This window comes from Camelus dromedarius, chromosome 25, assembly GCF_036321535.1.
Source record: "Camelus dromedarius isolate mCamDro1 chromosome 25, mCamDro1.pat, whole genome shotgun sequence".
Taxonomy (NCBI): domain Eukaryota; kingdom Metazoa; phylum Chordata; class Mammalia; order Artiodactyla; family Camelidae; genus Camelus; species Camelus dromedarius.
Window position 1 is genome coordinate 5,493,281 of NC_087460.1, and position 27,722 is coordinate 5,521,002.

The window sequence follows — 27,722 nt, forward strand, 5'->3', positions numbered from 1 at the left end:
CCTCAAAAATATTCATGGTGATTTGACCACAAACAAGAGGAGGAGCAGATATTATTGTTTGGACAAGAAGTTGATTAGTATGTTAAAAAAAAAAAAGGACACAGATGAACTTATCTACAAAATGGAAACAGACTCACAGAGAACAGACTTACGGTTACCAGGGGTTAAAGCGGGTGGGAAAGGATACATTGGGAATTTGAAAATTGCACCCCTTGGGGAGTGATGGATATGTTAAGCTTGATTTTGGAGGTGGTTTCACGGGTGTATACATCTATCAAGTTTCATCAAATTGTAGACCTGAAATATGTATAGTTTACTGTACAGGAACCATACCACAATAAAGGTGTTGGAAAAAAAAGAAGAAGTTGTGCGGGAGGGCATAGCTCAAGGGGTAGAGTGCATGCTTAGCATACGCAAACAAGGTCTTGGGTTCAACCCCCAGTACCTCCTCTAAAAAATAAATAAACCCTAATTACCTCTCTCCTAATAAATTTTTAAAAAGTGCGATACATTAAAAAAAAAAAAAAGACGTTATTTGAGATTCATTAGCTGAAGTTGTGCAGGTAGGTCATTCTTCCCAACCACTCCCCACCTTGACTCTCATGGGGTCGTTTTTGTGCATTTCTAAAACAAAATGAAACAAAAGCGAAACCTACAAAGTGAGATGCTTATGTAAAAAAGTACTCTCCAATGTACTCTGTCTTGCGGAAAACTTCTGAGAACTATAGTCTCTCACTTCTGTTTTTTTTGTTCTGGTTTTGTTTGAGTTTCTTTCTTTTTCTTTCCTTTTTTTTTTTTTTTTTTTTTTTTACTTTTCTTATCTGACACATTTAGAAATGACTCACTTTGAAACTCTGTGGAGTCAGATAGCAGTCAGAGGTGCCTGCTAGAATTTATCATCGGAAAAGAAGAGAGAAAAGGAAACAGGAGAAACTCAGCAAGTTTCCTAAACATACTTCAGGACTTGATTGTGGTTAAGTGTGGGGATCTGCTGGGACACCCAGGGGCCTCCAGATCAGTGCTGAAGCCTTCAGCTACTACCTTGGGTTTTTGGTAAGAACACCTAAATCCATCTAATGACTTGAGCCTAGCTTGTTTTGCTTATTATAAATAATGTTTGTGGATCATTTTTTTTCTATTTCCCCTTATTCCTTCCCTTAGTTTTATTTCTTTTGTTTTATCCCCATGTTTACCTTTTTCTTTCACTAAATACTCCACATTCTATTTCTCTTTGCTCTTAATATTTTCATTCTGGAACTAATAGTGAATTTTTATGTCATTTCCCCCCTCTCTTAAATTAACTGTTTCTCTTCTGACCTTTAATTCCAGCTTTCTCCAATAGTTCTGTTTTCCAAATCATCGATTTGCCTATTTTTTCTTAACGTATGTATTTTTTTCCATTTCCATCTTTTTTTCTTTTTCTCTTCTTTCTTTTCTGTTTTTTTCTCTTTCCTTTTTGTTGCTGATTTTGTCATCCTATCATTAGTATTTGACTCTGGAATCAGCTTTTCTTTTCCTATCGTAGTTGAATTTTAGTTTCAGGATTTTATTTGTCTTTTTAATTACTGTCAGCCAATTCAGTACTGAAAACTAAAAAAAAATGTAGAGGTACCTTTCAGCCAAAACACTTGGAGAAATATAAAAAATGATCTTGGTCTGAAAGATAAGATTCTGATTCATATATACTTTCATCTCAAGACAGATAATATGTGACATTTAAAATATGGCTCACTCCAGATGACTCAATGTCTTTATATTGGAATTTTGCTCTTTTCCGTCTTTTTTGTGTCCATATTCTTCCTTCTTCTCATACAGCTCTGGGTACCTTTCCGTTTATTAGCAATATCAAAGGCTTTTCAGTTATGTGATTATTGGAGTAAAAAGACTATTGGCCTGACAGTCACTGGACCTAGGATTTGAGAACCCTCCTAGTTGTGAATATGTGAAAGTCACCTAAATTGCTGAGTTTTAGTGTCAAAAACTGCAAAATAAAAAATAGAGACAAGAAGAGATGATTGCTAACTTTCCTTTCAGTCCTAGAACTCCGTGACTCTGTACTTCTCTCAGTATTTTACGGGTCTCTGTGTGAATAAATGTGCAGGACAGTCGATCAAGGTCACTGCCATGCACAACGGAGAAGAAAGTGTCCCCGGCAGGAACTGAATACTGAAATAAGCAAGGCTACAGAAAAGAGAATGAGAATCACTTTTTCATTATTTTGTTGCCTGATTTGTTTGAACTTCTGCTTATCCCTATGACAGCATTTGGTTAGCTCAGCAGAACAACTTCCAAGACCCAAAAATATTTTGGGCTTCTACAAAAGGAAATGTAAAATGCTGTTATTGCCAGTAAAAAGTGGGAACTGGAAAACAAAAAGAAGTTAGAAGAGACAGCATTCTTGCTGGGTTAAATGGATAAGAATAAGAATTTTTAATTTAGTTGGAAAAGAAAAAAAAGTAAGCCCCCAAAATCAACATTCATCCATTCAAGTAATCTTTAATCTTTATGCCTTGTAAGGCATTGTGCTAAATTCCATGGAACAAGCATTTAGGAACAAGACTTTTTCACCATTGTGAAATTTAAGGCTAGAATGATGGATAAGACAGCCAGGAAAATCATTATAATACAAAATAAAATGCATCATTACACAGAGAATATGAAAAAAGTTTCAACACACACACACGCGCACACACACACATACACACATACACAAACATAATTTAGGAGACTGAAGAACTAAATTATGATTGGGATTATAAGAGAGGTTTCAAGGAGGATATATTTGAACTTGATCTTGAAGAATGGCTAAGATTTCAACAGATAGAGATTAAGAAGGGAGGAAAGAGGAAGTTAAGGTGGAGGATATAATTCTAGATAGAAGTAAACAGCGTTAGCTAAGGAAGAGAAAATGGCATGAACTTGGAGTAGTGAATTGTCCAGGAAAGCTATAAAGTAGGGCATGTTTACGGGAGTGTTGAAAATTAGGGGAGGGTAATGTCACCAAGGCCAAGAGAGGAGAGTGTTAAGGAGTCCAAGTATCAAATGGCTCATATACTGTAAAGGATAAAGGCAGAGAAAAAAGACACTTGGATTTGTTATCTAGAGGCAGTTTTAGCAGAGTGATGGGGCAGAAGACTGATTACAAAGGGTTAAGAAGTGAGTAGTGAGAACAACAGACCCCAAAACAAGCCAGTATCCTTTAAAAAGAGAAATCTATGCTAGATTAAGAGACTTAAGAAACATCCTGGTACAAAGTATGATCCTAGATTGGATATAATTGTTGACAAATCAGCTATAAGGGGAATCTGGGGGACCATTGTAAACCAATGGATAAGTCTGAGCATTCCTTAAGGCAGAATCTTACTGTATAATGTGGAGATGGCTAACTGATAAGAAAGCAGTTTATAGAAAACAATATGCATTTACACTCGTATTCATAGCAGTGTTGTCCACAATAACTCAAACATGGAAAGAATGGATAAAAAAATGTGGTCTATACATGCAAAGGAATATTATTCAGCCATGAAAAGGAGGGAATTCTGACACATGCTACAACATGCATGAACCTTGAGGATGTTATGCTGAGTGAAATAAGCCAGTCATGAAAGGACAAACGCTGTATGATCACTTACGTGAGATAGCTAGAGTGGTCAAACACATAGAAACTGAAAGTAGGGTGGTGACTGCCAGGGGCTGGGGGGAAAGGAAGTGGGGAGTCGTTGTCCAATGTCTCAGTTTTACAAGATGAGAAAGTCCTGGAAATTGATTGCACAATAACGTATATCTACCTAACATGACTGAACTGTACATTTTAAAACGGTTAAGAATGGTAAATTTTATGTTACGTGTATTTCACCACAATTTAAAATTTTTAAACCAATATACATCAGTATAACCAGAATTTTAAAAATTTAAACCAATATGTAACAGTATAATCTAATTTTGTTAAATTTTGCTTAGCAAAAAATATACATACATACAATATACACATATGTACATGAAAAAAGATCCAGAAGGATGTAAATTGAGATGCTAAAGGAGTAATCACTGACTGAAAAATTTTTGTGTTCTTATTTTTGCTTATTTATGTTCTCCAATTCTCCTCACACATGTTTTCTGTTTCTGTAATAATAAAGCTACTTTCCCCATATAAAAAAACAAATAAGTAAGAAATCATGAATGGTAAGGAGGTCAATGCGAAGAGAGATTGGTCCCAAAAGGAAAAGATGAGGTTGTATCTGAAAGACATAACTGAGTCTAGAGCAATTTATCTGTGGTGATGAGTCCTTTGAAAATCTGGTAGAGGGCATGGACAGACCTTCTTCCCTAATGGAAGTGAAAATACGTAAAGTTAAAGTGTTCTCTGTCACTTGAGGTGATGACGAAACTTCCTGATGTCCTCTTGCAGATCTCAGTTTGGGAACCTCTAGTCAAAAAGTCATTGTTTGCTTATCCATTTAGCTTGTTCATGTTTAAAGGGGACGTTAGGTTTGGAAAGGAGCCATTGGAGAATGAGACTGAAAGTGCAAGAAAGCGGAGAAATTGACATTGGTAGGGACTTCCGAATGAAGTTACTACTTTGCTAGACATTTAAATCAATAGAGCAGATATTAAACTGTCCTTCAGAGAATGCTTTTGTGCAATCCAGTGTGAAATCAAGGAACACAAACTACAACAGTGTGAGGGTCTTTGGGTCCTACATCATTCTGTGGGAAGGTTAGAACTCAAAGAATATGCGTTTTTGGAAAAGAGAGTTTTACTATTTTTGTTTGTGTTTTTATAGAAATTTAGCCATGGAGTCTTTCTCTGCTGAGACCAATTCAACTGACCTCCCCTCACAGCCCTGGAATAAACCCCATGTAATTCTGCCCATGGTCATTCTGGGCTTCACTTTCTTACTGGGATTGCCAGGCAACGGACTGGTGCTGTGGGTGACTGGCCTAAAGATGCAACGCACAGTGAACACAGTTTGGTTTCTCCATCTCACCCTGGCCGACTTTCTCTGCTGCCTCTCCTTGCCCTTCTCCCTGGTTCACTTGGCTCTCCAAGGACACTGGCCCTACGGCTGGTTCCTATGCAAGCTCATCCCATCCATCATCATCCTCAACATGTTTGCCAGCGTCTTCCTGCTGATGGCCATTAGCCTAGACCGCTGCCTTTTGGTACTGAGGCCAGTCTGGTGCCAGAATCATCGCAACGTAGGCACAGCCTCCGCCATCTGTGGCTGCATCTGGGTGATGGCTTTTGTAATGTGTATACCTGTGTTCATATACCGGGAAACGTTCTCTGTAGGTGACCGTAACATGTGTGGCTACAATTTTGGTTCCTACAGCTCATTAGATGATTCAGACTTCATCTTAGATCTACTGGAAAACTGGTCTCTTAAAAACTCCACTGTTGAGCACCCTGGAGAAATGGATGGTAGATTCAATTCTTTCTCTCTACAAACAAATGAACAGTCTTGGACAGACACCAGTGGCCTCCATTCTCAAATATCTCAAAGACCTTCTGGAGATTCACTCCCTACGGATTCAGCTAGATTACCTGTTCAACATCCATACTATGGTTCATTTAAACCTGCTGACAAGGTCTCGCCTGCAATCGCCAGTGAGTTTCCCGTTGAAGATGACAGAGCTAACCCGCCGGGACACTCTGATGCTTTTTCCCCTACTGATTTAGAGCTTTTCTATAGTGCCTCCAGCAATTCCTTACACACATCTGACTTACCACAAGATTTCCAAGATGATGATTTAGGCCAATTTGTGTATGTCCATCAAGTGCCAAGACCCCAGGTAGCAATAACCGTCACTAGGCTGGTGGCGGGTTTCCTGCTGCCGTTCATTGTCATGGTGGCCTGTTACAGCCTTATTCTCTTCCGAATGCGACAGGGCCACTTCAAATCTCGGAGCAAAATCTTGAAAGTGGCAGTGGTGGTGGTGGTTGTCTTCCTTGTCTGCTGGGCTCCATACCACATTTTTGGGGTCCTGTTATTGTTTATTGACCCAGAAACTCCCTTTGGGGTAGCCCTGTTGACCTGGGACCATGTGTCTCTTGCTCTAGCATCTGCCAATAGTTGCTTCAATCCCTTTCTTTATGCCCTCCTGGGGAAAGATTTTAGGAAAAAAGCAAAGCAGTCCATGCAGGGAATTCTGGAGGCAGCTTTCAGTGAGGACTTGACACGTTCTACTAGCTGTTCCCAAAACAAAGTCTCTTGGGGAGCGAAGAGTATCAGTACAGTTGTGTGAACATATGGAGCAGCTGACCCAAGCACAGGTTCTTAGCGATTCACTCAGTGCAACATGTTTCTAGAAAGACAGGGGATATGGTGAGCAGGGGATTTCAGAAACCGTCAAAGAATCAACCCTTTTTAAGGGATTCTTAAGCTGTAGTCCCAGACTAGTGGCATCAGCATGACCCGGAAAGTTGTTAGAAATACAGATTCTCAAGCCCCAGCTTCCAGACTGGCTGAATCAGAATCTCTGCAGGTGGGGCCCCGAAAGTGTTCTCACAAGCTCTCTTGTTTCTGATGAATGCTAAATTTGGGAATCATTGTAAAAATTAGTCGACTTCTATCCCAAACAAAGTCCCATGAGAGAAATGACAAGGCAATCTTAAAATCATGTCCCCATCATTAAATTTTTTCTAAATCCCCTTCCAGATTCTATTTTAAACCATTTCTTTTGGTTTTGCATGAGTGAAAGCTGATCATTGATTCCATGGCTTTATTGTGATGGGGGGTAATGATGGTGGTGATGATTTCAAATGAAAAAAAGTTGCAGAAAGAAAAAGTCTGTAAAAACAAGGAGTTATGAGACTGAGTCTGGAGCCAAGTACAGTGCCAGATGCTCTGCTACTTGGAATCCTCCAGGATACAGGACGTAGGAATTCTGAGTTTCCATTTTTACAACTAAATAAGCATCTATTGTATAAAGACAGACTACTTGGGCATCTAAACCGTCCTCATGAAAAAGTATGTAAGTGGTTTGGGGAGTTCTCTGTTTTGCTCTATCTGCCTATTGATAGAATCATCCATTTTCCATTCCTTTTCTTAAGCCCCTTAATTCTCTTATTCCTCTTTTGCCTCTAAAACTTCTTCCAGACTTTATGCTTCTAATAACCAATCGTTTCATAAGATGAAAATTACTCCCCTCCTTTCACTCCAAATTAGTATTTCCCTAGAAACTCATTTCAGATGAAAGGAGTAGGGGACGGGGCGGCAATCCTTTATTTCACTGCAGAATAACCAAGTACCTTCCAGGAATCCCATCAAACGTTTAAAAACATGACTGGGGTGTGTATATTTCATGCCAAAATTATCAGGTGTATCTTTGGGGTTTTTTAAAATTAACCTTTATCTTTACCAAAGTAATACTTGCACATAGTTTAAAGAAAATTCAAGGCTTATAATGAAATCTAAGAGGTTTCCTGCCCCACTAGTCCATCCACCCTTTCCTCTCACTCCCAGTTCACTGAGATAAAACCCTTGAAACAATCTTAGATGTTTCTTCTGATATTTACCATCACATTTCTAAGTCATGCCCTTATGCTGCTAGATTTCATAGACATGATAAAGTGACTTCTTATTTTGAAAGATGAAGAATTTTATCCCAAAACATTCATATTGTTTGTTTATTCAGCATCCAAATATGTATTAACCATCATCCTTTCATCTGTTCATGATCACATATTTTCTTCCTACTTTGTTTATCCATTCTAACCTTCTTTCCATCCTTCTTTCCTTTAAAAAAAAATGTTATTCAAGTCCCCATCATCTTCTCATTTTCTTTTGTATATAAACTTTTTGTGTGTTAAACGCCTAAAATTTCAGGTTTGTTGGTACTATAACATAGCCTCATCTAAGCTGAGTACAATGATTTTGATTGGAAAAGTAGAAAACGTGATGTTTTAGACTTATAAGGCGATGTTATTTGTTCAGTGGTTGAGGTGAAGGTCTGGACTACAAATAAGTTATAAAATACTCTGTGGAAAAATTTCAAATCACGAGGAATTCTTTCAGTTGTATGGTAACAATATCTGACCTGATGTGAGATTTTCAATGCTACCTTCCAATTTAATCTGCTAATATATTTGATGTGAATAAATGCTTTTTTTTTCTCATGGCTCCTTGCAAGGCTCAGAGATTCATGGATCCTTTCAATTGTTTGACACTCAGAATATATCATAATCCCTAACCACGCAGCAAATAAATCTCAAAGAGGGTAGCTTTAAGCTTGCTCTAATGACAATAAGCTAGACTCCTGGAAATCCCAACACAGCTCACAGGACCCTGGGTGTAAGTCCCAAACTCCTAGGGTTAGTGTATAGGATATTAGGGTGATGATCTTGGCGTAGTTATAAAGATTCAATAGTTGACAATTCTGGACTCCTTTTGAGACTTCTATTTTCCTTTCCCTACAACTGGAATTTCATTTCTGATGAAAAGCTCTGGTGAGTACGTGCAAGTGCTCAATGGAAGTCCCATAGTGGGGGCCAACCCCTCCTCAGATTGTAGTATCTTTAATCTTGAAAATATCCCAGAATGCAAGCAAGGTGGCTTAGTCCCCATACCAAGCTGCAAGGGGGCACTGCCTCTCCCACAAACATTTTGCTATATTTAATAGCACTTGAAAAGAAGAATGTGAAAGGCATGTTCTTAATTCTTCTTACCCATCAATCTTACAAAAAATGTCAGGGTCCACTAATGACACCCAGTGGTGGGAGGAGGGCAAGAGGCCATTGAAAACAAATGCTTTCACATTTCTTTTTTCCTACCCTGGCAAAAATGAATTTGAGACCAGCACCAGTAAGATAAAACCATAAACATTCTTTTTTTTTTTTTTTATTAAGAAAGCATGCAAAAAACAACAACAACTTGTGAGACCATACACCCCCTTCCCAGCCTGCACCGATGCAAAGCATTATGGGTGGTGTGAAGGACTCACCGAACCAGAAACATGGGGGTTGAAGAGAGAAAGGCAGGGAAGGGTGGATCTGCACCAAATAATTACTCCTTCTGTCCTTCTCCTCCACTCTCTCCCTTGTTTCCTCGTGGGTAGGCAGTGAGCTCGTGTGGTTTTGCACACATCACCCAATACAACAACAACTCTACCTTCAAGTCCAGCAATGCCAGACCAACAAGAAAAAGTAGTATTCTTTCCATTGCATGGAGGGGTAGGGAAATGGAGGCCCAAAGAAGGTCAGGTTTGTCCTGTGCCTTTTAGCAAGGCTGGGTTTAGTGGAGGGAAGCTAAAATCCCAGGAGGCCCGAAGGCCAACGTCCAGCCCTAGCCCCAAACTTCTTAATGAAACTAGTTTTCAGAAGACATAGATGAATTATGAACCAGGGACACGAACAGGTCTGATTTATCTACCCTTGCAAATCCTGTGTGGATCTGAGTAGACAGGGGGTTGAGAAAGAGGACTGATGGTCTGTGAAGGGGGGCTCTTTGGGAGAACAGAGGGGACGCTGTGCATGGGAGGCACCTTGATTGGAAGGAGGAAGGAAGACACGCCTCAGCTAGGGACACTGGGCAAAGGCATGCCGCCAGCCTCGAAGAGAAATTCTCCTTCCCCAATGGGGAATGTGACGTCAGCCTTGAACCCCGCTCGTGCCCTCCGACACAGTGGGGGATTCATGCCACTCACACTCCCGTTTCTTACCAAGAACTTCAAAGAAATAAAGTGCTGTTTGGTTAACTGCCCTTTCCTGCCCCCTTACTTCAGCCTCACTGGACTTCTTCAACAAACTCTCATATATAACCCCTGACAAAGAAAAGAAAGGGCGGATGAGGGGAAAAACCAGGAGAGCGGAAAGCATGGGTAAATAAAGAATAAGAATGAAAAGCAGAAATCAGAGAGTGGCCTTGTCTGTTCCGTACATTTTGTCCTGTAGCTTTGAGAAAGTGAACATTCAGTAAAATAAAAGCAGAAGTAAAACTGTTCCTCCCTCTTACAACTAAAATTCAACAATGGATATCAAATATACACTTAGTACTTTGCAGCAGTAAATCATGGCCACTCCTGGTTAAAGGAGGTGAGTTATCCCTAAAACCTTTTTCTGGGAGGGAAGGGGGGGGTCTCCCTTGGCCCTCATGGAACTCTTCCCTTTAGATTATTTATCCTCCCCTACCAATTTCCTTCACCCCCTAAAAAGCCTAATCTCAAAAGCTTCAGCCCCAGTGATCTGGATTCCAAGAGAAGCACTTGCCCACATAGTCAAATAACTGAAATTTTCCCTACCCATGTCCATGGCAGCTCCCCTCGTCTGCCACCAATACTCCAGGTTTGGTTCTGCTGTGATCGGTGGGGAAGAGATGCCTGTCTTGTCCTAGGACATGACAAAACTAAAAGTAATAAAGGGTTACTTTCCTTTCTGGAGAATCCCAGAAAACGGGGGAAGAAAATCAGATGGGTAGGAGGGTTGAGCTAACCACTACAGGAAAACGGAATAAAATCTGCTGAATGAGACAAAGGGATGGAAGGATTATGTGGAAATGCAAAGAAAAGCCACAGTTAATGTCCAAAGAAAATGATGTTTAAAAAGCCAAAATGGTTAAATTGAAACCATCTCTAAAAAGCTGAACCTATGCTGAAGAGTTGTGCTCATTCCTACCAGAGAAGCAGGATTCTGGCTAAGATCAACTCCATCTTCTACAGAGAATGGGCCATGAATGAGCCAAGGGCAGTATCCCTGACACAGTAGCATCTACCCAATTCCCGACTCTTATTCTCCATCTCTTCTCTGTCATATTCTACTCAACCCAACCCAGACCTCTCATTCCACCAGGATTTTATTGTCACCCTCCTGTACCACCACCGTCACTCTTCCCCTCAATGGAGAATGAGGTCAGCAGAAGTAGGACTGGAGACACAAAGGGACAAGGAAGAGCTCAGAGGGCAAAATTAGCACCATTGAGTAAAACCTGCAAATTCATGGCTGCCAAGCAGTGTTCCAGATCCCTTCTACTTGATAATGTGGCCCTTCCAGTCCTGCACTGAACTGATGTTCACAAAAAACGATTTGGGGCCAAAAGGTAGGATTAGCGTTGACTTTCTCAAAGGGAAAGGTAAATCAAAATTTGAGGCCTTTCTCCATGGTGATCATGGCCTCACCTTCCAGCCAGATGATTTTAAACTAGCAAGAGGTGGACAGGGTCCATGGTGTAGGGACAGGAGACTGGAGACAGCATATAACCAATAATAATAATAATAATAATATAATAAGAATAATAATAAAAGAATTAGGAAAAAACAAGAAGGAAGAGGAAGAATGAGGCAAGAAAGAGGGGTTATCTTCGGCAGCATCTTGCAGTGGCTTCTCTGGCAGAGAAAGCAAAAAAAAAAAAGAGGATACATATCTATATACAGGCAAGGGTGGAAGGGAGGGGCCGGGGCTGCTGTCTCCCCACTGCCAGACTTCACCACCCAGCCCTGGGCTAATGGCCACATTCAGTGACACACTAAGTAATCAAGTCCCAGTCGAAGTCATCGGGGATCTCCTCGTTGGCCCCAGGAGGTGGAACCGGTGGCCGAGGGACCATGTGGTGTGCTGTGGGAAGAGAGAAAGAGATTAAGAGGAGAGTGGGTGGGAAGCCGTTCTACCCATCCAGACAGGCAGTGGTCAGCCCCAAACACCACCATGGGGAAGGTCTGGTGGAACTATTGTCCTCATCAGCCCCGCGTTACTTTTGTTGCCACCACCACTTCAGCAAGGCCTCAGGGAATCAACTAAATCGAGTAAATGAGGCCAGGTGGCAATATAACAGTATGCAGCCATTAAAAATTATGCTTATGAAGACTATGCAACAATGATTAAAAAAAACATACAGGATGTACCATTAGATGAAATAGCTGCGTAGAAATGTGTACCTGCATTACCCAGATTAGGTACACAGGGATAAGGGGAGGGTACAGCTCAGCGGCAGTGTGAGCTTAGCACACACGAGGTCTTGGGCTCAATCCCCAGTACTTCCACTAATAAACAAACAAACAAATAAACCTAATTACACTCCCCCCCAAAAAAAGTTAGGCACACAGGGACAGAGAGTCAGATATCATCCCCAAAACTGAAAACACTGTGGTAAGGCAGCTGATAATAGTGAGTTTCCTAAAATGCACTAAAAGGTGAAGGATCTGGGCATCCTGAACTATTTATGACCACTGAGGGTCCCCCGCTACAGCCCCACCATCAGAGATAGTTCAGCCCCAGGACCCTGGTACCCTAGGGCAGGGGACAGGAAAGCAGACCTGGCACAAAGCAGGCAGGTTTATATAACGTGTTCATTTTATTTGCCTGAGTGTGTCTCCCAGCTGGACTCCAGAGCTAGACTAAAACGTTCTATGTGTCTCTCTCCTGTTTGTAGTCATACTTTCACTTCCTCTCAATACTGCAGACATCAGCTAATTTTAAAGTAAGTCTTCTTCAGTCTCCCGTGACATACATCCTCTGGCCCTGGGAAACACGAAGTCTCACCCCCTCCCAGAAGGCGCAGACAAAAGGGCCAGAACCACAGGCTCAGAGCCCCAGGAAAGCGAGGCAACTCGCCAGGGTGGAGAGGGCTGAGCTGGTGGTGAAACAAGCTTCCTGGCTCTTACCTGGGCGATTGTATCCTGCTGAGTCCTGGGTGGGGAGTGGGTACATTGGCGATGGGCCAGGGTAGAGGTGGGGTGCTTGAGGGTGCACATAAGAGTTCACTGCCAAAGCAAGACAAGAGTTACTTGAGTGGGATCACTGTACTCAAAGAAGCAGGGTCCGACAGAGAAGGAGAAGGTCTTCTTCCTCCCCTTAGGCTCTTCACCCTTCCCTGCTCTGTTCCCTGGCTCCTGCCGGCATCAAGACTGTGCAGAAGCCATCAGTCCTCACCTCTGAGGGTAAAAAAGGACCAGATACTAGAATTGTGAAATATCACAGCTATCAGAGGATGACAAACATAGACACAGGATGGCTGAGTCTCTCGTTTCACTGGTCTGAAGCTCATATAATTGTAGAGAATCGTGACTCCCCAGATACGGTCCAGGTGGGGGTGACCGGGACACATATTTGGAATGCGGACTCTCTCTTCTTTTTTCTTAAGTAAACCTGACCTCCCAGATCAAGATCTAAAAGGAATCATATGCCCTATTTCTTTGCCATTTGGATCCTTGCCATAGAATGTTTTTTGGTTCTCTTCTGACCTTCTCTTCCCCCTACCCCACTTTGATTGTCAAGTCTCCGCCTCCTTGGCAACCTGCTCTGTGGGGTACCTTGGTTCATGGCTGGCTCCTGTTTGCCACTGGTGAGGGCACAGGAGTCAGCAATGCGGGCAGGGGCAGGTGGCCGGTGGGAACCCCCCTGGGGGGGCACGTGACCAGTCTGGGTGAGGAAGTGGTTGAGGGAGTCGCACAGATTGGCGATGTGATGCTGGTCGAGGCTCCAGTTCTTCTGCTCTGCCTGTCGCAGACTCTCCATCAGCTCTACAAACAGAGAAGCATGAAATGCTAACTTTGTCGAGGCCCCAGAGCCCTGCCAGCTTGATGCCCAACTCACTGCTGCAGCCACTCCGTCAGGCACCACCGCCGATCACACGCGCCACCAACGCTGACATCTGTTAGCACGCTGCTCTCAATGGCCCCCCCACCCCCCCATTTCTCCCTCACTCAGTTCTTAGTATAATTTGCTTCTTACTGATGAATTAAAAGTTTCAAAGTGACTGAGTGAATTAGCCATGGTCACATTTTCAGTAAATGGCGACAAAACTACAAAACAGTTGTCAAGGGCTTCTGAATTCCTGAGAGCCTTCCTTCTCCCAGAGCTAAAACTGAGTAGAAGAAACCACTGGCACATTTTAAGGCCAAGTTAATCAGAATTCATTTGAAAGTAGTACCAAGGTCACGTGAAATCCTCCATCCTCAAACTTCCCTGAATCCCCCCCCCCCCCCACTTCTGGTTCTGGTTTCCACTGGGTTTTTCCACTCACACTGGGTGCCTCTTCCCTCCAGGCCCCATCCTCTGATTACTAACCTGAGAACTGTGACTGCTCAATGCTGGACCAGTTGAGCCGGTTCACCATCTTGAAGCTTTCCTTTAAGGAGTCGATGTTGGAGCACCAGTCAGGAGGGAAGGCTGGAAAGAGGAGGGGAACAGGGGAATAAGCCAGTGAGGCGGTGGCGCACGGACAGCAGGCTGACTGAGGCAAGGTTCTCCCATCCTCGCGTGTTCTCAGTTGCATCACCAAGACCATTTCACCCTCCCTCCCCGGAGGTTCAGGACCTGGTAAAGCTACCAACGCTTTAGGCACAGACAGCCCAGCTCACAGGCAGGAGAACACGTAAAACAACCCCAGTTTGTCCGAGAATCTGATGCAGAGCTCTCAGTAGCATCTTCCTTCGCTCAGATGAGCTCTCATGGGAGAGTGAGGCTGAAAGATCCGCTGTTAACCTCCTACCCAACTGCACCTTCGTGCCAGAGTCAGAACAAGGGGGTCCCCCACGGCCCTCTAGGGTCTGCGTGCCCGCTCCTTACTCACCGAAGCCAGAACTGTTGATGGGGGCCTGACTTTGTGCCTGTGGCTGTGGCGGCGGCTGGGCGGGGTGCGGGTGGGGGTGGTGCTGGTGAGGGTGGTAGCCTCCGTGCTGCAGGGGGGGCGGGTGCATGGCCATCACAGGGGGCGGCCCGTAGCCCTCGGCCCCCGCTTGCTTTCCCCCTGGCGGGGTACAACCATCGGGGCTGGGGGTGTGCAGAGGAGGAGCACCCCCTACAGGGGAGGGGCCCTGGGCGGGCGCCTGCTGGGGCGACGGCTGCTGGGGCGACGGCTGCGGGGGCGGCGGCTGCTGCTGCTGGTACATGTAGTAGTTGTTCGAGGGCGGCATGTCCCCCAGGAGAGAGGAGAAGCCTGCCGGGTGGGAGGAAGCAGGCAGGTGAGCTGGACCACACATTTTCCCCTAAACAGGATTTCCACCGGGGTAGACGGGAGGCCTCAGAGAGAAAAGGCCGACTACAAAGGCAGAGGGTCAGGATGCTCGGGGACACAGCGCCCCCTGGCTCCCTTGGTCCCCCCGGCCGGTATACCAGACAGGAGGGCCTTGACAGCCTGACAACTGCTGAAATTTTAGCCAAGAGGGCAGCGTGCACCTTTTGACGCTATGTTTCAGGGATTCAGATGTAGGCCTGGAATCACAGTTTCAAAAGAAATCAGGTATCTGATTTCAAAAGTAAATTATAAATAAAACAAAGCCATGGGGTTTCTGTTCTCTTCTTTTCCTTATTATCCTACGCTCTTCAGGACCTAGAGATGATCATACTAAGTGAAGTCAGACAGAGAAAGACAAGTATCATATGATATCACTCATATATGGAATCTAAAAACTAATACAAATGAATCTATTTGCAAAACAGAAACAGACTCACAGACATAGAAAACAAACTTATAAACTTATGGTTACCAAAGGGGGGAGGGAAGAGGAGAGGGATAAATTAGGAGTATGGGATTAGCAGATACACACTACTACAGATAAACTAGAAGAGCAACAAGGGTTCACTGTTGAGCACAGGGAGCTATATTCAATATCTTGTAATGACCTATAATGGGAAATATCTGAAAAAAATGTATATATATACACATACACACACACATACACATACATACATAGAACTGAATCACTTTGCTGTGCACCTGAAATGGACACAATATTGCAAATAAGCTATACTTCAGTTAAAAATAATAATAAAAGGAAATAAATAAAAGAAGAAATTCATGACAATTAATGTAAATTTCCCCAAAAGTGACTGCTAACTACTTTTGATCATTCCATTCATCTCCTGCTGCCTGTCCAAGGCCACAGTACAGAACAGGAAGGTCAGATGATTCCCCTGAAATCCGGACTTCACCCCTACCTCTAAATTCTTTTAAAAAATGAAAAAAAAAAAAAAAAAAACTAAACAGGAATTGCAGAGGGCCAAACCAGACGATCCCCCAAGGAGCCTCCCACTAACGACTTCAAGGCATTCTCACATGTTAATCTGGGAAATGTGAGAATGGACAAGATATAAACTGATATTAAGGAAGAATTTTTTTTTCCATATTTAAATTGTTAGAAGTATTAGTTCTAATGTTTTTATTGAAGTAGAGTTGATTTACAATGTTACAGTAGTTTCAGGTCTTCAGCAAAGTGATTTATATATATCTGTTCTTTTTCATATTCTTTTCCATTATAGGTTATTACAAGGTATTGAATATAGTTCAATATACTCAATATATTAAACAGTGCCATACAGTAGGTCCTTGTTGCTTACTTTATATATAGTAGTTTGTATTTGCTAGTCCAAAGCTCCTCATTTATCCCACCCCTTCCTTTCCCCTTTGGTAACCGTAAGTTTGTTTTCTATGTCTGTGAGTCTGTTCCTGTTTTGTAAATAAGTTCATTTGTATCATATTTTAGATTCCACATATAAGTGATATTATATGACATCTGTCTTTCTCTGACTTATTTCACTTAGTATGATCCTCTCTAGGTCCATCCACGTTGCTGCAAATGGCATTATTTTATTCTTTTTATGGCTGAGTAGTATTCCATTGTATGTATATACACCACATCTTCTTTATCCATTCCTCTGTCGATGGACATTTAGGTTGCTTCCAGGTCTTGGCTACTGTAAATAGTGCTGCTATGAACACTGGCATGCATGTATCTTTAAGGAAGCATTATTTATTATGTTAGGAGTGATAATGGCAATGGATAACTAAAAGAAAAATCTTTATCATTAAGGACGCATACTGCACTAGTATTTACAGGTAGAACGATGTACCTTGAACTACTCCAATTAAACGAAAAGTTGGGTGGTAAACAAAACAAGCTTAACAAAATATCGGTAACAGTTAAAACTGGGCGATGGAAACATGATGGTTTACTGTACTACTTTATTTATGCATCTACTTGAAATTATTCCTAATAAAAATCAACATAAATATGCTAAAAATTAAATTCTCACAATGAAACACTGTGATCCTTAGGAAAAGAGAACTACTGCTGGCCCCTAGTGGCCATCCTTGGAATGACTTGCTGGCAACCATAAAATCACAACCCTTAGTTCTAGAAGGGGGATTCCGCCAACTCAGAAGCTAATGACGCAGCCTGCCTCCCGAAACAGCTGTCCTTCAGCTCTAAGTCAGAAGAGCTCACCAACCCCCCTCCCCACCCCCTCCCGCAGCCTCACCGTGCTGAGAGGAGGAAGAGGACTTCTCCAGCATGGATTTGTAGAGGTTGCGGAAGGACCAGCTTAGGTCCTGAAAATTGATCTCTGAGTAGGAGAATTTGAAGTCGTGGTTGGTGTTATACAGGGGCGGGGGGGCCTCAGCGCCCTCTCGGCCTGGAGCCCCAGCTGCCCCTGCTCCGCCATCCACAGGTGCTGGGCCCTGCAGAAAGAGGTGAGAGAGACCTGATCTCCATCCTAGTGCGGGACCAGCTCAACCCTTTAAGACACACCAGGCTCTCCTGCCTGTCCTCGCCACCCTCACCAAGTTTTCAAAGAATGAGCATCATTTTCTCCTTCTTTTCTCATTCGTTCTGACCTTGATGTAGCCTCCTGTCCTTTTCCTGTGTTACCTCCCAGCTCACCTTTCCCATCTTGTAAACTTTTTGGCTCTCCTTCTCACTTTTTACCCCTGATCTTTCTTAAAGTTCTGTTGCTTCTCTCTCTCCCTCTCTCTCTCTCTCCCTCCCTCTCTCTCAGCTTTCCTCTTTTGCTTTCTCCTTCTTTCCCAATGTATCTGCCTACTATAGCATAGACACCCATCAGAAAATTTTGAATCGACTGATACATGAATCTATTCAACCACCCAGTCAGCCACCCAGCCCTGCGCCCCCTGCCACCTCTACTTCCTACCTGGCTGTAGCTGGCTATCGATGTGGGGCTCTGCAGTGACATCTGAGGATTCCCCTCGGGAGGCAGCGAGGCTTCTCCACTCCCTGGAACGCCTCCCCTTGGGCTCTTGCTTGCCTCCTGTTCTGGTGAGTCCTGGGACAGCTGAAGGTTGTGAAAGAACAAAAATCTGTAAGCAGATGATAAACATCCTCCCAAGGCCCCTGGCTTCACCTCTGCCAGTATCTGTCCTTTACCCCAAATTTAGGAAATAACTGGAAATACAGGAGAAGATGCAGCTGGCTCAGAAATGTCATCTCCCCATGGAAGTGGGGACTTACATCATCATCTGGGGGGTGTCTTCTCTTTCGGGAGATGTCAGGGCAGGTGTCGATTGTCCAGTAAGAGCCCTAGAAGGAGAACCCATCCCCAGAAAATCATTACATATGGAAATTTCTCCCTTTGGAAAAGTGGATATTTGAGAGGATTTTTATACAAAATAAGTTACATTAAGAAAGATGACTAGAGAGTCACACAGAATCCTGAGGGTACTGGATATTTTTGAGGATTAAATTTGTCCTAACAGCTCACTGAGTATGTCCGAGGTACCCACTGTGGTCCAAACACAGGCCTCGATCGTTCTGGAGAACAGCACAACAGCAGCTGGTTCAAAGAGCTGGAAATGCCAGCCTTTCCCTTCCCTGTGACCTGAGGGAAGGCTCTCTTGGCTTGAGAATCCACATCTGTCAAGTGATAAGGACCCTCTCCCCTTTGAACATAAAATCATGGGTTTTTCATATAGAAAAATTCCTACAAAGGTCATTAAATCCACCTTTTACATCTAGAAAGACTGCCATGTGGGGGGGGGGGATAAAAAGGAGCATGAAGTCAACTTTTTCATAAATGTTTCTATTAAAAAACAGATTTCACAGTCTCCCTTAATCACTCATTCTAATGGGGGCCACAAACTTGATAACCAAGCTCTTCCTCCAAGAATAAAAAAAAAAAAAAGCTGCTTCAAGAATTAACATGCTTTCCTCTTCTGGGTAATTAAAACAGCCACAGGACTCTGGGCTGTCAACTACTTCTCGCTCCTTCCTGATCCTCCCTTCACCCTCACAAAAGAATCTCACCTTCCCAGGGTCATCCCGAGGTCTGGGCACCTTCCGGAAACACTTGTTGAGAGAAAGGTTGTGCCGGATTGAATTCTAGGGAAGCAGAGAAGCAGGTCAGATTTGAGCATCGTGCAGAGCAGAAGATTTTCCAATAGGACACAGAGGGACACAAAGGGACATAACATACACTAAAGTTCAACTATCAGTGTAAACTTCTTAACTTTACTGATGGAGGAAATTACCTATCGGATAGCGAAAGCAATGAGATAAGAAAAAGGCAGCAATTAAGCCGAGGAGAGGTAATGGCTACAAATTTGACTGCCAGGTGCTTCTGGAAAGCAGTGTATACAGTTTTTCAGTTGTTCCACCCAACTGACAACAGGTATATAAATGCCTCAAAATCACATCTACCCCAACCTAAGGGTCCATCAACAGATGAATGGATAAAGAAGACGTGGTGTATATACGTATAATGGAATACTACTCAGCCTTAAAAAATGAAATTTTGCCGTTTGCAGCAACATGGACTTGGAGAGTATTATGCTAAGTGAAATAAGTCAGACAGAGAAAGGCAAATACTGTGTGATATCACTTATATGTGGAATCTAAAAAATACAACAAATTAGTGAGCATAACAAAAAAGAAGGAGACACAGATATAAAGAACAAACTAGTGGCTACCAATGGGAAAAAGCACGGAAGGGTAGGGGATTAAGAGGTACAAAGTATTATGTATAAAATAAGTTACCAGGATATATTGTACAATACACAGAATATAACCAATATTTTATAATAACTGTAAATGGTGTATAATCTTTAAAAATTGTGAATCACTATATAGTACACCTGGAACTTATCTAATATTGTACAGCAACTATACTTTAACTTAGAAAAACACATCTGCCCAGTTCTTTAATTCATCCTATCAGTAATAAAAGAACAATGTTTTAAAACCAATTATGTAAATGATAACAAAATATAAATTACGAGTGAAACAAGGCACAGTTCACCTTCTGTCTTCTCAACAGCTCATAGAATGGTCACATTTGGAGGAAAGAAATATCAGGGGATAGGTCTAGCTCAGTGGTAGAGCGCATGCTTAGCATGCATGAGGTCCTGAGTTCAATCCCTAGTACCTCCATTAAGAAGATAAATAAATAAATAAATAAACCTAATTACCTCCCCCCTGAAAAAGAAAGAAAATACTCCTGGAGGAAAGAACTATTGTTGCATGCCTGTGCTGGGTGAGGTTGGGGGTGGTGGCGGCTAGCAGGGACATATTTATAAAGAAAAAACGGAATGCCTTCAACACTCTCCAGCGCATCATCTGGTCTGCAAGTCAGCAGGTGATTTACAGAGTGACTATACTGCATTAAATCCCCATTCCTACTCCACAGCTGGCAAGTGAGTTGTGCTGTGAAGGACTGAGACCATCAGTCTTCCTTCTTTGCTTGGAAGAGGAGGCCCCTTTTTCCTTTATCTCCAGCCAAACAACTTAGCCTCTTCTCATTACTTGCTTGGTGGATGAGCTGTTGCTAAAGGACTTAATTATACTACATTTTCTTCTTGGTACAGTTTTTTTAAAAGATGACTATGTGCCATGAAGTTTTGGAGATCTGACGAGATTCTGCCTCTAGGTGGGCTGGAGCAGTGCCATGCCTTGCACAGTGATGTGAACAGAGGGTGGCAATAGATAATCTGTGAAATGAATGAATCTCCTTTTTGAGGAACCAGAGAGGAGGGTATGACCGCATCCTGCCTCCCCCATAACTATACCGAGAGGCTCGGTATCACTGGAGTTTCCCCACGATACCTTCTGAAAGTTGTTCAACTCTGCAAAAAAATAAGGGATGGGAGATTTGCGATTTCAAGTTCACATATCACTGAGACAGCTCAGAGTGAAATGGACCATGTTATAGGAAGAAATAAAAGCAGAGGAAAAGGTTGTCAAGGCTAAGAATGATCTCAGGTTATGGAAGCCATCCCACCTTCCAACCAATGCCAGCATTCTTGTAATAGGGGAAGTTATCGCAGATCCAGCGGTAAATCTCACTGAGGGTCATCTTCTTGGCTGGGGAGGAGTTGATGGCATAGGTGATGAGGGTGGCATAGCTGTAGCGGGGTTTGCCGTCCTGGTGGACCGCTGCCTCGTCTTTGCTCAGGGTGGCATTAGGATCCGTGGGTGAGCCTGGCGGACATTTGCGGCTGCCGCCTGGAGGCCCAGCCTGGGAGGCACTCCCAAGCTTCTCAATGGTCGCTCGGAGGGTCAGCTGGGGGAGCCAGTCTATGGAGGTGAGGCTACTTTCTAGGTCAGAAGCCATGGTACTTCGAGGTTCTGCAGAGAAGAGGAAAAGGCAAGAGGAAAACAATAGATGAGTGCTACCTGCGGTTACGGGCAGCAAGAAATACACAAATCCTGGTGCTCTAAGGGAAGGAGGCTCCCCCCTACTCTAATTCATAGAAAACTCCTCTCATGGGACAGCCCTCAACCAGGTGTTCCCAGAACCCCCAAACGGACATGTCACCATCACCTACCAGGTGACACTTCTCCAGTACTTTTCCTACATCTTCATGTGGAACGTGGCCAAGAGGCCACTCCCTTCACGCAGGATGAAAAGAGAGATCAAACCACTCACCAAATTGAGCTATTCCCTCAATTCTTTTTACTTAAAGCCCAGCAACAGAATATTTTAAAACCATGTAGAAATTAAAACAAACAAACAAAACACTTAGCAGGTAAAATCAGCCAAAGTCTATTCTCCAATTATGTGACGCTTGTTATATTGACACACAACATCCTCAGACAGCGCGAAAGAACATGTGAAGACAAACAGGTTGAGTAAACAAGAGTGTACAATAACGAAACACACGCCCGCACTTTCGAAGATGTTTCATATTAATCACATTCCTGTGCTGGTCCTTTTGATCCCACACACTTGGACCTGAGGCGTCTTAGCTATAGCCCAAGCGTAAGTGACAGTGTGACAACCAGCCAAGGGCAGATGCCAGACACATCAACAGATCACAATTAGATACGCGGCGTACGTTACCAGCAGAGCACAAAGTCACACGCCGAGGTAACAGATCCGAGCCCAGCCGCCCTCGCACCTTGAAAGCTCCCCCTTGCGAGCTCCCGCCCACAGACACCGACACCAGGAAGAAGTCATCGGCAAGGCCCTCCCAGCTGCTGGCCCGGCTGCTCCGCCGGGGAGACACCCAGCTGTGTGCGCACCGGTAACAATCAGATAGCAGGACTAAAAATAGCCACTCTGGGGCGAAGAGCTGGCTCGGCTTCTCCCGCCCTCCTCCTCCCTCCTTCCTTCCCAACCAGGCACGGCACCTCCATGCAAACTCCTGGCGCTGCCAGACCGCCCCCGCCTGCTGTTTGCGCGCCCGGCCGCCACCCACGCAGCCTGGGCGCTCTCGCCGGCGGAGAGGTGCAGCTCGAGTGACGTCTTGGTGGGGGAAGGTGAGGAACACTGGGTCTAGAAAGGCTGGCAGGAACCACTTGCTGGCCATTTGGCACCCCCCTAGCGACGGTGCCAGCAACCCCCTAAGCGCTTGCTGCCTAACAGGCTTGTGCCTGCACCGGGCTAGCAGATCCCAGCTCGTGTTTCTTCCTCCGACCCCTGCTGACAGTCCCATCAAGGCATTTCTTTTGAAGAGCCAGAGTTCAGAATCCTGGACTGAAAACATAATCCGTATGGAATCTCCAAATCCACACCCAGATTATAGGCACACGCATTACGTACAACTACACACAAATCCACCCACTTTGTAGGTAAAAGCTCAACCCCCCTCTCTCCGGCCTCCAACACACCTTGCAAGCTATCTGCTCACTCCTCCAGGTAGTGATTCCTCTCCCCCTGGGACTTTCTCCAGAGGGTCAGCATTCGCACTCATCTCCCTCTGCCGCCAGGTCCCCACCCAGGCAGCCTCTGCATGCACACGCATGTCCCCTGCCCTGAGCTGCTCACCAGCAACACGCCCACTCCACAAGGCTCAAGGAGACACCTTAGCGCTTCAGGAATCTGGGCAGCATGAGCCCCAATTGCAACCCAAGAATTGCTTGACAGGAGAAAAAAAATCCAAAGTTTCTGTTTGTAAACAGCATCATGAAGGGGTTTCTCCTTTATCCTTAGCTCCTCTCCCTAGCTCCTTCCCAGCCCATCACCACCACCTTGTCCGAAAACCATGACAACTTGGAAACTAATAGGGACATTAAGTCATTCCAGGACGGCTCAGACCTCCCAGCACTTCACTAAGTCAAAGCTGCACAGTCTCTAGGGTAAAGCAGGGCACTTCCTTGCATCGATGGGTCCTGGAGGTGGGCTCCCAGCTGACATGTATCCCAGGAACATGACAATGTGCAGGTTCCCAGTGACCAAGGTTCTCCTGGGTCCACAAGGAAGTTTTGCCCTCTTCCCTATCATCCTGCTAAAGATCCCTGGGAAATCTCACCTTAGGGACAAAGAAGCCTTCAGGGGACATTTCGTTTGAAACTCTCCCCATCTTAGACAGGGAGGGACAGGAGAGTAAATTCGAAGGAGTTTACAGAACCCATCTGGCAAGTGCCAATCACTGAGAATTCCAGAAAGGGAAGCACCCTCAGCCTTTTGCTACTTGCTCTGTGCCCTTCCCTATCCTTCGCCCAGCACCAGGTTAGGACACGGAGGTTAAATTTAACCTTTCTCCACCAGCACCCTCCCCACCAGCCCTCCAGATACCGCCCCAGCACTCAAAATACCTCCAGATCTTACCAGCTACAAGACCTGCAAAACGCTTGCAGCAAAAGACCCTTCTGATCTCTGAGCACCATTCTCCCTAAACCCATCCCGCTTCCTCACTACCCCCCACCCCATCACTTCCCCATTCTTGAGGGGCAGCCCAGTGCATGATACCTCAGAGAATGAGGTCCCCCGGTTCTGTTCCGAACCTTGACACTGACTCACTGGATGTCCCTGACCATCCCTGGCTCCCTGAAGTCCTGACGCCTCAGTTTCCCGCTTCGATAACAGGGATGAAGGCATCCACACTGTCAAAGCTTCATTCCTGGAGGGAAGTGAATGAAGCTTCATGAGCTTCAGGCAGCCACACATTCCACAATCCCCAAAATAATGACACCAGGCTTAAATGCAGGGCTATTATTAGAAAGGCACACAAAAGGTACTTCCATGTCTCAGTCCAAACAACCTAGTTACCCAGACCTCTCTCCCCAGGTGGGCCTCGTGCCACTGGGCTGGGGCAGAACCTGAGTCAGGCTACATTCTTCTCTGCGAGCTGGAAAACTCAAAGGAAATACTCATAGAGACTGGGAAAGGCAGCCAAAGGGCAGGCTCCATCCCATCCACTGGACCTCTGATGAAGACGGGAGAAAGGCAGAGAAAAACACAAAGACATCCTGGTGGAGGGGAAGACTGGTCCTGGATGAGACCCAGAGGAGCCAAAGTAACAGGCACAGTTTTCTTCCCATTTTCTCTAAAAAGCCAGTTATTGTTCTCCGCAGGGCACCAAGGTCAGGCATTAAGGAGTGATAACTTCTTGCTCTGTATAAAACTCACAGAGCAGCGGTTAAGTTTACCATGTTACCAATTACCAGCCAGGGTGCCTGGGCTTACTTCCTGGCTCCACTACCTGCTTGCTGTGCAACCTCAGGCAAGTCACTTAACCTCTCTGTGTGGTAGTTTCTTCACTATAAAATAGTACCTACATAATAACTGTACCTACATAGGGTTGTTGTGAGGATTACCTTGAGTTAAACATATTAAAGCACTTACTAAGTGTTATGTAAGTGGAGCAATTACTATTTTTAAATGAGAGAGACTATTAGAAATTAAAAATTAGAAAACTGACAGACCATACAGGTAAGACTAGAAGTAGCAAGCCTGCAGTGGTTTACATTGCAAAGCCTACACTGAGTTTGCAGTCATTTTCAGGACGTCAGAATCTCAAACTTTTCCATCGGGAAGAGTGGCACCCCAATTCTGACCAAGGCCAGAACTGAGTAAATGCTCAAGAATGAAGAAATGGGGGAATATCATCTCTTATTTGTCAGGGGGAACTAGGTCTAGTCATTAGACACGATCTGGAACACGGCACTCTCTAAACCATAGTTAATCCAGCCCTGTAGCCATCTGCTTCTAAGTGATTCCGCGGAGGCGAGGAGCAGTGGGGAAGCTCAGTCCCAGCAGAGCCAGTTACACCATGTGGCGGTGGCACACCTGGAGGTGTCGTGCGACACTTCACTCTGAGCCACTCAGCAAGTTGTGTTCCAGCATCTGGTAAAGTAATTTGTGAGAAACAGGCTGCTCTTACACAGAGCCGTCCCTTTTCAGAAAATGGGGGAGGGAGTTCTAGATTTAAGAGCCAATGCTTTTCAGACCAGAGATATCAGAAATGAAGCTCTCTTATTAGTCCTAGAAGATGTGGTCCCAACCTGAGACTGGGCTGCCCTGCTGTAGGGGGTGGCTTTCGTGCAGCCATTTGCGAGGGGTCCGGCTGACCAAGGCAGGCCAAGCCTTTCCTCCCAGCTGGGCATCCTGGCCAGCACCCTCTCCGCATCCCTGCACCTGCTTTTAGAGGCCTACCAGCAACATACAGGTCTAAGTAATTGATGGCTTCATCTGAAAATCACACGTGTACCTGTCCCCACACACATACCCATTCAAAACACAGACTGAGAGCCACATCCACCTGAATCAAGAAACATATGCACATCACTGTACAGCACAGCCATACCAACCTGGCTTATAGCCCTGTGTCCTGTCCCACGACCAACAGGCAGCTTCCAGGACCAAGTGGATGTACTTAGGGACTTAGGCAGTCCACCCAATGCCCAGCAGAGAAAGGATGAAACATAAAAACCCAAACAAGATGAAGCCTCCCACTTGGACTCCCTGTGGGGTCTAAGACCCCTTACAGGAGACAAGGATTCTCCTAAGGCAGAAAGGTGGCACCCAGCTAGGCATCCTAGGTTGATTTGGGGCAGGGGGGGAGGTAAGTAGGTTTGTTTGTTTGTTTGTTTAAAGGAGGTACTGGGGATTGAACCCAGGACCTTGTGCATGGTAAGCATGCACTCTACTGCATTATACCCTCCCTCTGGATCCCAGGTTGAAAGGCAGAGCAGCGCTACTAAACCCACAGCCCAGGCTCAGCTAGAAGGATTTCCTGGCACCTTTTTCTTGCCTTTTCTGAAGATTCTGGGCTTCTATGATTCTTGCTATTATCTTATGAAAGAATACTTACATATAAGGTTCCAGAGCCCCAGAACTGAACAAGAAACAGGATGGGGGAGGACATCACTATTAGCGCTTTTCTGAAAGTAAACTCCTCAGGGGTCAAATCTCCCTGGCAGCCAACTTATTTCGATGGCAGACTGGAAGGAGGCTGAGCAGCCACTCTCCTCTCCTGTCCAGTATCTGCCTTTTCCTAAGGAACTGTCAGTGAAGGACAGGAGTGGTGTCAGGCACTGGGGCAGTGGTACCCGGCCAGCATTAGGGAAGAACTTTACCGCGGAGCTGGTGTTTCCCTGCACCCTTCCCCCTTGCTTCAGGGCAAGGGATCCCCATTTTTCCTGTGGATTTTATTGGTAAGACATGCTTCCAGCCAGAGTGGGGATGTCATGAGAGGAGGTCTCTTGGTGTCAGAGGTAGGGTGAGTGGAGACAGACTGCCTTTCTTATTAAGGAAGCAGTAATCACAGTGGGTTGGAGAGAACAGCTCTGGTGGACATTAGCGACCTAGGGTTACAGATAAGAAAATGTAATACCAATGGAAGCCCCAACAAGGCCAGGCCACGAAATGCCACCATGACTTTAGTGAGGGCGCACTCTCTGGGTGAAAAAGCCCAAGGATAGAGGGTGGCACGGGAGTCCAGCTGGGAAGAGTCCATCGTTACCACACTGCATGGATGGAGCACTGAAGAGGCAGGCGTTTTCTGATATCCCTCTGCCCTCAGCAGGAAAACACTCGTCCCTGGGGACCTCAAATGAATCCCATCCCTTTAGTCCCCAAACACTAAGAAACCCATTTCTCAAGACCCTCTGAAGCGAGATGAGGGTTTGAATCCAGCAGCTTCAGAACACATTTCCCAGAAGGTTCTCTGAGTTATCACTCCACCTTCCCAAGTAATGAAACCCAAGAAACCGTCTCAGCCCCCTACACCCACTAGTGCCTAAAGATGACAGAGAGAAGATGAAATAGAACACTAACCTGTCTCCAAGTTTCCCCCCGCGGAGGGAGGGGACCACCTGGCACTGGAGTTTGGGGTTGGAGGGTCTCCCCTCTTCAAAGGCAGATGGAGAGCCTCATCTTCAGTGGCTCTTCCTGTGTTTGGCGGAGCCTCCCAAGCTGGGGAGGAGAACTGGGTTCCCAGAGGATGAGGAGCGGAGGGAGGAGGGGGAGGAGGAGGAGAAGGAGGTCCTACCTGGGGAAGGTGGCACACCCCCCACACTCGGCCAGTTTCCCTGGGGAGGAGGGGAGGAGCCTCTCCCAACCAGGAGTTGTCTCCTCCCCCTCGGGGGAGTCCCCCTCCCCCCCAAACTGAATCTGCCTGGAGTGGAGGGCTCTTTCCTTCTGCTGGAGACCTGAGCGGAGGGGCTTTGCCCTGTTCCACTGTCTAGGTACAAGGAAGTTGGGGAATTCCTTCCCCTCTCCTGAAAGGCTGAGAGCTGATTCCTCTTCTTTCCAAGGAGTGTCCTCCGCTTCTGAATTTAAGGAGTCCTCTGCGCTGTGAGTACTGGGGAGGAGGCAGGGTGCCTACTCCATTGGCATAG

The 27,722-nt window shown here is 45.0% G+C and overlaps 2 protein-coding genes across 3 annotated transcripts; one reads left to right on the forward strand and one right to left on the reverse strand.

Moving 5' to 3' along the window:
* Positions 1-829: 829 nt before the first annotated feature.
* C3AR1 (complement C3a receptor 1) lies at positions 830-8,120 on the forward strand. Its single transcript, XM_010990811.3, has 2 exons — positions 830-1,053; positions 4,784-8,120. Exon 2 carries the CDS (start codon positions 4,794-4,796, stop codon positions 6,243-6,245), a length of 1,452 nt encoding a protein of 483 aa, XP_010989113.2. The 5' UTR covers positions 830-1,053; positions 4,784-4,793; the 3' UTR covers positions 6,246-8,120.
* Positions 8,121-8,809: 689 nt separating this feature from the next.
* FOXJ2 (forkhead box J2) lies at positions 8,810-27,432 on the reverse strand. 2 transcript variants are annotated; one of them, XM_031444157.2, is made up of 12 exons: positions 27,160-27,432; positions 23,851-24,001; positions 20,938-21,284; positions 18,969-19,043; positions 18,177-18,245; positions 17,860-18,000; positions 17,191-17,389; positions 14,504-14,869; positions 13,999-14,100; positions 13,242-13,451; positions 12,594-12,692; positions 8,810-11,547 (listed from the first exon to the last, which is right to left on the reverse strand). In XM_031444157.2, the coding sequence occupies exons 3-12, from the start codon at positions 21,268-21,270 to the stop codon at positions 11,459-11,461; spliced, it is 1,683 nt and encodes a 560-aa protein (XP_031300017.1). In that variant the 5' UTR covers positions 21,271-21,284; positions 23,851-24,001; positions 27,160-27,432; the 3' UTR covers positions 8,810-11,458. The 2 variants fall into 2 exon arrangements, with proteins under 2 accessions (XP_031300017.1, XP_031300016.1); XM_031444156.2 differs by lacking the exon at positions 23,851-24,001.
* Positions 27,433-27,722: the final 290 nt, after the last annotated feature.